At 43.6% G+C, this 13,122-nt stretch overlaps 1 protein-coding gene across 3 annotated transcripts in view; it reads right to left on the bottom strand.

The window, feature by feature from the left end:
* Positions 1-13,122, bottom strand: part of ANXA9 (annexin A9) — a 79,851-nt gene that overhangs the window by 59,032 nt on the left and 7,697 nt on the right. The window contains exons 2-3 of one of the 3 annotated variants that reach the window (XM_068251639.1): positions 4,271-4,335; positions 3,717-3,780 (exon numbers count right to left, since the gene is read on the bottom strand). In XM_068251639.1, coding sequence (XP_068107740.1) covers positions 3,717-3,764 — 48 coding nt within the window. In that variant the 5' untranslated portion in view covers positions 3,765-3,780; positions 4,271-4,335. Of the gene's footprint in view, positions 1-3,716; positions 3,781-4,040; positions 4,076-4,270; positions 4,336-13,122 lie in introns of those variants that run through there. The other 2 variants (XM_068251638.1, XM_068251640.1) reach the window with 2 other exon arrangements.

The following is a 13,122-nucleotide window of genomic DNA, read 5'->3' as shown; positions in this document are numbered from 1 at the left end:
ACCATTGAGCATTGAGGCACAATTTGTAAAATGTAAACTTATCTAAAGTTAAAAAAAAAATCTTAATATATCATTAAGTTGTATTCAATATGCTATGAAATTCCACCCTTGTGATTTAAAAGGCTTAATGCAAAAAATGTACTGAATGTGAGGCTCTGACCAGTGGGCAGTGCATTGAAATCTTGAAAGCTAAAAACAGTTTAAAAGAGAAGTGCTCATGAAAAAACAGGCAACGCATTTCACAGGGTTGTACCCACTTCTCCAGGCCAATCACAGAAAAATGTGCAACTTAGCTTTAAAGAGAATTAGAGCTTAATAATTATACACGATTCATAGATACTTGGGGCTTCCTCCAGCTCCCACGCCGCCATCCTCAGCCTTCTCCATCTTCTGCATCAGTGTCAGGGTCTCTCTTGTAGCACGTTCTGTCGCTTGCAGTGGAGCTGCAACTGGGCAGTTCTGACTTGTCTACTTGCATTCAGTTGCGCATTCGTAGTAAGTCTTATTGTCATTTGCAAACACTCTGCAGTTCAGAGCAGTTCATGATGTTGTCAGGATTCCTCCTATGGTTTGCTGCAGTTGAACTGCAACCAGATAGCCCTGGATTTCCTGCATGCATGTTGTTGCATAGTACTGCATGCATTTGTTATGATGGTCTTTCAGCTAACAAATGGTAATCTAGCCAGCTCAGGATTGAATGATTACCATTCAGCTGTGTGGAAATTTGCATACCTGCATCCACTGGCTGATGCCGGCATAAAAGTCTGCCTCTTTTTTCAGACTCCGCCCAACATAGCGTTCAGCTCTCTGAGTTGTCGTTGGGTCTATGCTGTGAAAGTTGTTATTGCAAAAAATGTATAATGCCTTGCTCTGTATTTTCATGTCTGCTTGACGTTTGCTGACCTGCGGGGGGTCAGTGAAGTCCTTCTGATCCTGATACTTTGTATTCTGCCAGCACCACGTTGGTGACTGGTAGTATTCCTTCTAGCCTTGTTCTTGCCTTGTTCTTGAGGACGAACTATAGCAGCGGTTGCCATTATTTATGCTCCCACATGTTAGTCTTGTCTATCTCAGTGTGAATGTTGTCGTCGCTGAAACCGAAGACTAGATTGGCTGAGCATTCCGTCTGTGTCTGTTGTCTGTCTTGTTAATTGTCATTACTTGTGCTTTAGCTAGTGAGTTATTTGAGAGCTACATTTCACATATTGCGCATCAGCACGATATATGTGTACTCTAGTCAGTCAGTATTGTATTAGTTGTAATATTGTATATTGTATAGTGTACCGACCTTTGCCTGCCTCTCGACTACGAATCTGCCTAATCCTTCCAATATGACTGACATCTGAATTAACGTGTATGACCCAAGCTTGCTACCGACTACGTCTGTTGTGTGTTGTATCATTTAGCATCTAGCCTGATAGGCGGCCCAGAGCTGCATTTACTCTGGGCAATCTTGCTCCCTTGTTCATTACTCCTGTGTCCATCTGTGGAGCCTCTTCCATTACCCAGCTACATAGTCTGGAGCACACACGCTGACTCAGAGTATGCCTCCCAAGCATTACAATCGGGTTTCGTAAATTCGGTCAGGCGCAGCCAGTTTTACGCATGCGCAGTGACTTCCTCTGTCTCTCCGGTGCCTGCCTTATGCATGCGCTTGCACAGTATGGAGGGAGTGCACTTTGCTTGTTTAGACTGGCCCCAACTGGCGGAAGTTACAGGACCTGGTGTAGAAGATGGAGAAGGCTGAGGACTGCGGCGTGGGAACAATCTGTGCGGATGGGGCTGGAGGAAGCCCCAGGTATGTATAAATCTTGTATAATTATTCAGCTCTGAGTCTGAAATAGTCAGGTATAAGGGCTTAAATGCACACTGTCTGAAAGGGTGCAACAGGCTGAAACATGCAAAAATTTGCATTAGACATGAATGAGCCCGCTGATTTATATGGGCTGTCAGTTCTAATGCATGTGTTCTGTGCATTAAAGGAAAACAGATGTGGATCGTACATTTATCACCCCTGCCTTCATTTAGAAGTCCGAGCTTGATTCTAACATCCTCTCCTTTTCATCATTGACCAATAGGAGAGCTCAGCTCACTTGCCTTCAGCAGTCTCTATCCTCTATTGTTTGTACAGCTTTTACTGCAGATAACCCCCAGCTAAAAACGGTTTCTTCAGATTTTGTGAGGTAAAATGTTAGTTTATAAGATAATGATAATTTACACACTTTTTTTCATTGATTTTGGGTTAGATAGCACTCTTGCCTTGCAGCACTGGGTCCCTAGTTCAAATCTGGGCCAGAACTTTATCTGCCTGGACTTTGTATGGCCTCCCCTTGCGTGCTTGGGTTTTCTCCCTCAATCTAAATATATAAAGGTAAGTTAAATGGCTTCCCTCAAAATTGGCTTGATGCCATGTACACACTTTAAATTACTGTCGCCCGCAGGTATCGGGACTTGATCCCTCGGGCTACAGTTTGGGGAGGACTTCTCTACACACATCATGAGCCTAGAAGGATAGGTGAGCCTGTAACACTCACTATAAGCCCAGGGGATACACTTGGAGAGACACCATTAGATTGTCAGGAAATCAATAGGCCGTTACCGTCACCCACCCAATCGTGGCCACGCAACCTTGATTTTGCATCATGCCTGATCTATCGTTTTGATCAATTTCAGAATAAAATCAATCAAATTGATCAATAGGGTGGCTATATGGATCTCTGACAGATTTTATCATTATGATCAAATCGGCTGATTATCATCAATGCTGAAAATCGAGTAATAGATGGGCACCCTTAGACTATGATGAACATATGACTAGGGGTTAGATTGTGAGTGTCTCTGAGGACAGTCAGTGACATGATTATACTCTGTAAAGTGTTGTGAAAGATGTCAGTGCTATATTTATACCAGGAAAATAAAATTAATAAAGTACATGTCAGTCTGTTGTAAGAAGAACAATGATTGTCTGAATTGCCACATTGTAATGTATCATTTCATAGCAATGTCATTGTCTTTCATAGACATAAACTGAAAATTATCAAACTTGCCATGTGTGGGCAGTATAGCAAAGTTCCCATATCTGCAGTTATTTCAGTTTTAGTAGCATCCACCACGCTCAGACCATTATTTGCTCTCAAAATAGTGTCCAGGGCCCATTCACACTCAGACGATTTGCAAGCGCGATTCACGGTTTGCTGATCGCTGGCAATCTGCAAAGCGCTGCTCAAGTAATGCTATAGGATTACTCTCACCGCAGTGATTGCTGCACATTTGCGATTATAGCAAACGCAATAAATGCAGAATTAATCCGGCAATTGTGTCGCTATTTTCATTCACTGGAATGAGAATTGCAATCGCTGAAAAATCGTGGAATAGCGCAATGCAAAATCATGATTGCGATTTTGCGTTCCCGAGTCAAAACTGGGCTTCAAGGATAAAGGCTTTGTCTGAGGTCGCCTTGAGACCATGCAAACCAAAACATAATATTTGTCATAAATGCGTTATGGAGATATCTCCAGGTGCATAGATCATTCTTCTGCTGTTCCATCAAGTCACAAATACATTCCATTACCTCCCTAGTGATGGAGCTGCCAATTTCATAAAAGGCGTGGCATGAATTATAAGTGAATAGGACATATTATATATATATATATACAGTTAAATCACAGATGGAGGCACCACTGGGTATTATAAAACACTGATAAGAGACAACTCACCTTATCTGCCAGGTGCAGCGAACTCAAAATCTCATCCGTCAAAGTCATTTTTCCTTGCCGGGCACTAAAAAGTAATGTATATGTATTCAGTTAATACTGATTCAGATCACCCACAAGAAGGTTACAGGAACTCGGGAACTTTATATTGACCGTGAATAACTGGTTTTGGCTGTTCTTAAGCAAGCAACAAGCCTGTCCTATTGCAGGAAGGGGGGAGTGGACAATACTATGCTCTTAGATGGAATGGTGTCAAGGAATGTGGATGTAACATAGCAGCTCTACAACAACAAAAATGCATTTATGCAGTAGGACAAGTCCCACTACCTTGCACACTGGAATGTCATCGCTTACAATTGTCAGTAAAGTTTCTTTTATGAAACCAGCAAGAGGGAAGCCTGTGTTCCCCTTAGCAACCAGACTCCCTTAGTAGCTTCACTCATGCAGATGAGATAAAGAAATCAAGTGTCTGATTGGTTGCTATGGATAGAAAAGACCTCCACATGACCTTGATTGAGGTTTTGTAATCAGCAGCATTACATTGTCATTATACTCACTGTTCAGTCTCTGTCTTGCTTCAAGTTCAGTCCTAAAGAGCAGGCTGATTGTGATCTCTGAGAATCTAAAGCAATGTGACAAATGCAGTGGCTTTAATACTCAGCAAAACACGGAAGCATGCCATGACAGCTCCCTTATCCTGATTGTTTATTGGTAAATTCCAGCTACAATAGAACTTGGCAGGTATTTGCTGACCGTTAGAGGAATGCGTATGTTAAACTGGTGTGTGAAACCAGTCGGTGGTGGAGTCCAAACATAACAAAATGTGACATGTAAATGGATTATACAGGTAGGTTTGCACGCAGCGCCATATTAACTATAAACCTAACCCAAAGCATAACTCTAAATAAAATGAGGATATAGGCTCTCAAATGATAAGGCTGGCAGAGAATAAAGCCAGCGCTCACCACATGGGCTGCATTTGAATGACTTATCTCCTCATGTGCACCACTTATATAGCTCAAATACACACTCAGCAATCAAACAGATGCAAAACATATGCATAATTAATTACTTACCATGCAAACAGGAAAGCACTATGGGAGCTGCTAACCTGGTAGTTACAAAATTATGGAAACAAATACAGGTAGAAGGCTGCGCATTCCTGACCTAATACTACAATTGAATGGTTAATCGCTGTGGCGTACACCGCCCCTCCTGGACTAAAATTGCACACCCCTGCATCCAAACAATGCAATACTGGTTTATGGAGAAAGTTTAGCTTCCATTATAGTTTGCATGCAAAATACAATTTACTGGACATCTGCACCAACGTTGAGGTAATTCTCCGAAGCAGATCTCCTACACTATCTAACCTAAGTTAAAAGCATATGTCCTTACCCTGGCAGCAGCTAAGCAAAAATGTTTTTTTGAATGACTTATCACCTCATGTGCACCACTTATATAGCTCAAATACACACTCAGCAATCAAACAGATGCAAAACATATGCATAAACAAATGCAATCCATGTGGTGAGTGCTGGCTTTATGGCTTTATTCTCTGCTGTCCATATTGAATGTAAGTTACACATTTTTGCTTAGCTGCTGTCAGGGTAAGGACATATGCTTTTAACTTAGGTTAGATAGTGTAGGACATCTGCTTTTGAGAATTACCTCAATATTGGTGCAGATGTCTAGTAGATTGTATTTTGCATGCAAACTATAATGAAAGCTAAACTTTCTCCATAAACCAGTATTGCATTGTTTGGATGTGGGGCGTGCAATTTTAGTCCAGGAGGGGCGGTGTACGCCACAGTAATTATCCATTCAATTGTAGTATTAGGTCAGGGATACGCAGCCTTCTACCTGTATTTGTTTCCAAAATGATAAGGCTGCAGAACCCATGGACACATATAGCAAGTTAGAAGTAAGGGATGGGCCCTAACAGAAGGTGCCAATTACAATTGCTGAGCGAATTTTGTAGTGACTTTGGAAGCATTTTTAGGGTTGATTCACACTCTGCATGCAAATCGTGATCGCGTCACAAAATTACTGCGATTTGCATTTGTGATTCTTGTGCAATAGAACGAGAATCCCAACGCAATCATCCCAAAATGCTTCATGCAGCACATTTGCAATCCTGGGTCTTTACAGGAATATTGTCCTGGAAATCCAATGAGTTGCAGCAATTGACTCAGCAGTGCCAATTTAGGTGTTAAAATTACCATCCATCTGTCACGGTCTCGCCTACGGCCTCTGTGCAATCACATGAAAATTGCGTACAAAAATATGACTTGGAGCACCCCTTTAACTCTTAAGCATGCTTTAACAACAAACAGTATTAGTTTCAGCCCAGACCTCTGCTACACAAGAAAGGGTTGTTTATCTATCTCCCCCTGGAGAGGATGACATAACAGACTCCACAGCAGATTCATTTTACATTCATTGTTCTCTAGAGGGAGCCCCATAAACCCTAAACCAGAGCCATATCATATACTTCAAGATCTACTACAAGGGACCTTCATAAAGGGATGCATGGACTAGAAAACCAAACCCCCGGTCGCAAATTTCTTCTGACCGGGGTTACAGAAATGACTTTTAACCTCCCTAGCGGTATGGACAGAAATGTCCGTTCAAAAAAACATGCTGTGAACAGTATAAACATGCATACACATCAATACTCTCCTGCACTGTATACTAGACCCTTGCTTGACACATTTTGGCAAGTTACAGGGAAAAAAAAGTTTTAAAAATAAATTTTATCACTGTTTGCACAGAAATCCTGGGGAAATTGAACGCTGGGAAGGTTAATACACCTTTGGATAAAAGAATAGTTATGTTACTATATAAATCAGTTTTCCGTCAGTGCTGGCCATGTCAAAATTATCAGATAATTATTAGATATGATTTGAACGTGGCTGAACCACCCAGCGTGTGTCTAGCATCTTCCTACAGCAAGTTCCAGTGTGCTTAGAAATGGAAAATCTCAATGTACCTGTTTTTAGATTCCAATGAAAACAGAGAACATCAGGAATATGCCTGTATCATTCTCTGCGGGTTCTGATAAACTGACGCCGAGATATGACCATTTCAGGTATTTCATATTCTTTTCTGCCTGTCATGACAAAGGGGTGGAGAAGAGTCATGTAGCAGACACAGTCCATCTCCCCTTACAATCTCCACCCTGCAGCTGGGAAAGGGTTAAAATCTGCTTGACACAGACTGACAAGGAAACTCCAGCCATCCAAATACCATTTTGCAGTGGCTCTTATCCATGGACTTCTATCCACATAACTTTCCATAATTGGACTATTATATATTTTGTTTGGACTTATTATCGCAAAGGGCATGGTAATCTGACACAAACTGCTCAAGACATTACACTTTAAATCCTTATTATTTTTATTGTATCGATTTGTTTCAATTGCTATAATTAGTTTATGCTTTTTTTTTTAAATAAACGGTTAAAAATTGTTTGTCTAAGTGCTTGTTATGAAAGCTTTGCAAAGGTTCCCGTCTCCTGAGAGAACATAACCATAACCATTTTGATATTAATATTGTTATTTTTTTGGTATCGCTAGAAAGGTTGTTGAATTAACTCTTTTTCCTACAGGATTTAGCTAGAGTTAGATTAGCGTATCCACATGCTTATTGCGGATTGGTGGCAGCGACCTGGTTTCTATATGATATCACAGCTTGTATCAATTGTACATAGATTTGAAATTGGACTGTGTGTGGACTCACCAACCAATCCAAAGGGTTACTTTGAGGATTTTCTCAGGGTCTGAGGCTGAATGGTAAACTGCGGCAAAGGGAACAGGAATTGGAGGGTGACCGCATTCCATGACACCATCCCTTTCTTAATGGCACTAGCAGTTAAAGAGACTCTGAAGCGAGAATAAAACTCGCTTGTTCCCTTATATTCAGCAGGAATGTTTGCCCCTGCTAAAACGCCGCTATGCCGCGGCAGAACGGGGGTCCTTTACCCCCCCAAATCCCCCCTGCAAAATCCATAACCAACTTGGTCGTAGATTTTGCTGCTCATGGAGGCAGAGCTATGAGCTGTAGCTCTGCCCCATGCGCGTCTATCAGCGGCGGATCTCCGCCTTTCCCCCGCCCCTCTCATTAGCCCTGCCTCAAGCAGGAAGCGCTCCCTGCACAGTACGAAGGGGATTTGGGGGATAAAGACACGGGATAGCAGCGTTTTAGCAGGGGCAAACATGCCCCTGCTGAATATAAGGGAAAAAGTGAGTTTTATTCTCGCTTCAGACTCTCTTTAAGCTATAAGAATTCCATAGAGTAGTGTGTGCTAAGACTAGCTCTGTGGAGTCCACCTACTACAGTTGTCACCCCAGACATCTGTCTGGTTTGCCTATGCCTCAAAACAGCCATGGCCCGGAAGCATGTGTTGGAAAGTGTGGGAGAGGGCTGATTCCCGCTTCCTGATAAAGGGTGTTTTCTAGTGAGTTAGTAAGGGGTCTACTGCCCCCTTTACACTTCAATACAAAATTTATAGTTCTGGCAATCTGCGCAATCTGGTGAATTGCAACATATTTGTCTAGATAGCCTGTGCCAGTGAAAATAATTTAATTTTGTTGTTCATGATAAGTATTTAACATTCCATACATAATACTTTGTTGTTATAATGAACTTATGTAAGAATTATTAGTTTTAATTTTATGATTTGATCAAAAAAGACTTGTAGTTAAACACAATGACAACAGAAAGGTATGATAAGGAAGTAAGCTAACCATTAACCATACACACAGTCACAGTGAAACCGTTGCATAGTAAAGGAATGTTAAACTCTGATCTCATTGTAACAAGGAATCCCCCCAGGTCAGTCACGTACAGAGCTATCACTTTAACAGACTTCACTGCAGCTTCTCACTTGCTTCTGATATGCAGCTAGTGAAACAAGGATACGTTTATTCTTGTTCAGAGCTACCTGGGAACACTGAGAAAATAGATTAGCACTGTAATCCAGAACACTGCATGCTGAGGCCCAGTATCTCTTCATATTTACAATGCTCTGCAGTGAAAGAGTTATTGCTAAAGAAGTAGTTATTGTGTTCAGTAGTCGCGGTTGCAGAATAACTGAAACTAGGTTTAGTTACAGGATTCACCAGCTCGAGACAGCGCAAAACGTGCAGGGAAATTTGGGCGCACCATGCACCGCCATAGGCCATAATGGAATATGCGGCTATAGTGGAGCTTAGACAGTAATTTGGGCACCATCAAAAGACGGGGCCCAAATTACTGTAAAAACAGCATAATGTGGCCACTAGCAATAGCTGACAGCCGAACTACGTCTCTCCGCAGAGTTCATGGCAGCCTAAAGGGGAGATAGTAAATAATGCCACCGGGACTTTTGCAGGAGCAGGGTGAGCCATTTTCTGGCTTTGGCCTGCACCCAAATTTCCCGGGGCCTTAATTACATGGATGCTCACCAGCTCTCTACATAAACAGTGGCTTCTCCGTGTGTCTCCAGCCAGGGGAAAACAGGAACCATCAACCCACAGCAGTCTAGATAATCTTACACAGCAATACAAGCAGGATAGTGCCATCTACAGGCCAGATGTATGAACACCACAGTAATTTGATCCACTTGAGCAAATTTCTTGGAAAAAAAGAGAAACCATAACATGAGCAGGAGAATGAGAATATTATTTTTTTCTATCAGGGGAACATACTGTTAACATGGAGGATGGAGGAAAATCTATCGCTGATAGATAACTTTGGCATGTGTATGGCAGGCAAACAACAAGATGACCAACTGATATAACAGGTAGTTTTCCCGATCCATCTGGTGGATCAACCTGCACAACTATCTTGCAGGTCGGCCACATGTGGACAAGTCTTTTGAACAACTTTGTTGTTTTTGAACGTGGACATGTTGTGCAGTTTGTTGTTTTGCTTGCACACGCAGTATTTCAGCGAGTTGGTTGTTTAGTTGGTTGGCATGTGTGTAAGCACTTGACGTGTAAACACCTTGTCATGCGATTGGTCATGTTGTGCTGTTGATTGTCCATTGTGTCACTGTATGTCTATAAGGGCCCGTACACATGCTCAAATTATGTCACCCTTCGGGGATCAGGAGCAGATCCCATTGGACGACATCGCTGGGCCTGTGTAGCTGATGACATGCTGTGTTGCTATGCGGGGGGGATGGAGGGACAATGAACAGAGCATGCGTGACATGCATGATGCCCCAGGTGGAGATGGGGCATGAACAATGGGATCGGCGAGAGGATCAGTTTGGGTAGATCCGTCTTGTCGTTGGGGGCCATCGGGTGCCGTACACACGCCAGATTGTCAGCTGAGGCAGTCATTATTGGCCACCTCAGGCGTGTGTATGGGGCTTAAGCAAAGTCTCACTTGGGGCTCCAATTAGGACCTGATAGGGCCTAATGACCATAGCTCAATGGTCGGTTGGACATGTTGCTGCAAATTGAATAAGGCTGCAAATGGAAAAAGCAGAATGAAATGGTGGAGTAGGGACACTGCTGCCCAAATGATCTGTACTTGAAACAGATGGACTGCTGCTAGTGATGGGCGAACACCTGGATGTTCGGGTTCGGGAAAGTTCGCCGAACATGGCCGAGATGTTCGGCATGTTCGGGCCGAACCCCGAACTTTCCGAACATCCAGCTTTTGGGGGCCATATGGGGTCGCAGGCATAAGGGGGGAGCATGCCCCGATCGCGGGGGGGGGGTCGGAAATTCCCCCCACCCCCTCCGCTAGCGCTCCCCCCTCTGCCCGCTTCCCCATTCAAAAGTTTAAGCAAAGTACCTGTAGTGGATGGCCTGGCAGTGGGCGGCACTGTGGAGTGAGGAGGAGGAGTCCGGAGAGTGACGAGTTGAGGGAGGCCGGGCAGCGGGCGTGAGGTCAGAGAAAGGGCGGAAGTACCACAAGGGTACTTCCGCTGAACCGCCCGCTGCCCGGCCTCCCTCAACTCGTCACTCTCCGGACTCCTCCTCCTCACTCCACTGCCAGGCCATCCACTACAGGTACTTTGCTTAAACTTTTGAATGGGGAAGCGGGCAGAGGGGGGAGCGCTAGCGGAGGGGGTGGGGGGAATTTCCGACCCCCCCCCCGCGATCGGGGCATGCTCCCCCCTTATGCCTGCGACCCCATAGGGGGGCAGTATTCGGCCGAACAGGGCCCTGTTCGGCCGAACAGGGGCCCTGTTCGGCCCTGTTCGGCGGCCATTAGAAGTTCGGGGCGAACCCGAACTTAAAAGGCCGAACACCATCAGGTGTTCGGCCGAACGCGAACATCACCCGAACAGGGTGATGTTCTGCAGAACCCGAACAGTGGCGAACACTGTTCGCCCAACACTAACTGCTGCACATGGATGGGACTCATTGAATGGGGGGCTGCATATGGAATGGGGGGGAACTGTTTATGGAAGGTGCAGAACATACAAATACGGCCTTGCCTGATACAGCTGATGCATCATACAGTCCCTTCCCTCAGCCCGGCAGATCGCTCAAAACCAGTCTTATCACCCGAACGACAGTCTGTACACACGCCCGATTTGGCGTGCGGACGACTGAACGACGGGACGTTCAAACGACCCATCGTTCGCAAAAATCCGACATGTGTATGGGCCTTTAGTCATAAATTACAAATTTATAAAAACGCAAGGATAAACAATCACCTACAAAGTTTCCTTTATAATGAATATTACTGAATGTAACTCAATGATTAATATTGCTTATATTTTACAATATTAATTCTATAAATCATTTAGTCCCGGTGAAAGAGGTCTAATTTGATTCCAGACCTCTCAGACGAAGACTGGCGTGACATTATGGGTTCGCATAACCAAAATTCTGTGTCAGTAAATAATAGAATCACCAAGCTTTATATTATTTACAAATCCCACAGGGGCGTTGCTAGGATGCTAAATGATCCGAGGCACTTTTGGGCACTCCACCTGGAAAATGGGTGTGGCCACGCAACCGAATATAGGTGTGGTCATGGGTGGAGCCAAATTTACATGAACTTCACAGGAGTCTAAGTAGGCCTGCCCAGCAAAATGTTGGTTGAAGCCACCCTCTACATTAGCACAGTGGGAGGAACTACTTATCTCCTCCATCCGCTCTCCAAGTCTGGAGACATCCTCTGTAGCTGGCAATTCTCTCCCTAGCATCCGAGAATCAGACTCTAGCATTTGATTCATTTTTGAGACACTTGGGGGAGAAACCCGGAAGAGAAGTGGTCTGCAGAATCTGAAGACCAAGCGGCTGGAGGCGAGTACTGTAGCCTCCTGCCTGACTATGCCTAGGGGACATCCGGGGCACCTCAGAATAGATCCGGGGCATGTGCCACTGATCTTTGGGGCTATCAACTCCCCTGCAATCCTAGATTTCCCATTATTAGCTATCTAAATTGAGATCGTCTCATGCTTCGTAGTGCCCACTTTGTCATTCCAATATTGATGATTTTGCCCATATGATTTAGTCCTGTTCGTTTGTCCAACTTTTTGGAAGGCAGCTATTAAACTATTGTGTCAATTCATTGAGATGCCTATAGATTTTAATCCTTTGATTTGTGTTTTTGACCATCTGCATGAAAAAGCCTTCTCTCATCACCAGAGGAATGTTCTTAGAGAATCTCTGTTCCTGACTTGGAAACTATTGCGTTACACTGGATGAACGCCCCAGGTCTGATAGTCTGTAGCTACTGTAATAAGGTTTCCATGATGAAAATGGTTTATAAGAATGGAGGATATCTTCTCAAATTTGCTAAGGTTTGGGGGAAGTGGCTAGCGTCTCCTGACACCCTGGATCCTTCAACAAATAGCCTACAATCAGGATGTATACATACTGTATTCAGTGCTGTGTAATATACAATAAATACAATACAATAAATAAATACATTTTCAGGAGATTTTCTAGCACTCATTTTTATATGTCCCTTGATCTCTCACAATGTTATATGATTGCTGATTTTTATGGTTTCTCTGTGTTTCGAAGTGAGCAGAAACAACATCTGGTCTCCCAGAGAGTAGTGGGGTAGAAGGCTGCATAACTAAACAGCCTAGGCTAGACATCATTGGGAGGATGGGGTTACATACCAACATACAGCAATACATACAGGAAGTATTTCTGTTGCTAAAAACTAGATAATTAACATGCAATTGGGTATCCTAAATAATGTATTACACAATCTACTGTATGTCATTGCTGGTCTTCTTTAAAGTATCCCTGAGAGAAATAAAAGAAAGAATTTATACACACTTGGGGCTTCATTCAGCCCCCTTCAGTACTTCTGCACAAACAAAACTCTGAAGGCTTTGCCAAAACCAAAAGCAGAGGATGGAGGCAGCCTAGGGGGACAGCAAGGGAGCCATCAGCCTGAAGAGTGCTGGAGGAAGTCCCAGGTGTGTGTAAATTCTTTTACT

The sequence above is a fragment of the Hyperolius riggenbachi genome, chromosome 9 (assembly GCF_040937935.1).
Source record: "Hyperolius riggenbachi isolate aHypRig1 chromosome 9, aHypRig1.pri, whole genome shotgun sequence".
Taxonomy (NCBI): Eukaryota; Metazoa; Chordata; class Amphibia; order Anura; family Hyperoliidae; genus Hyperolius; species Hyperolius riggenbachi.
The sequence above is the reverse complement of the archived record's forward strand: the minus strand, read 5'-3'. Positions and strand labels throughout refer to the sequence as shown.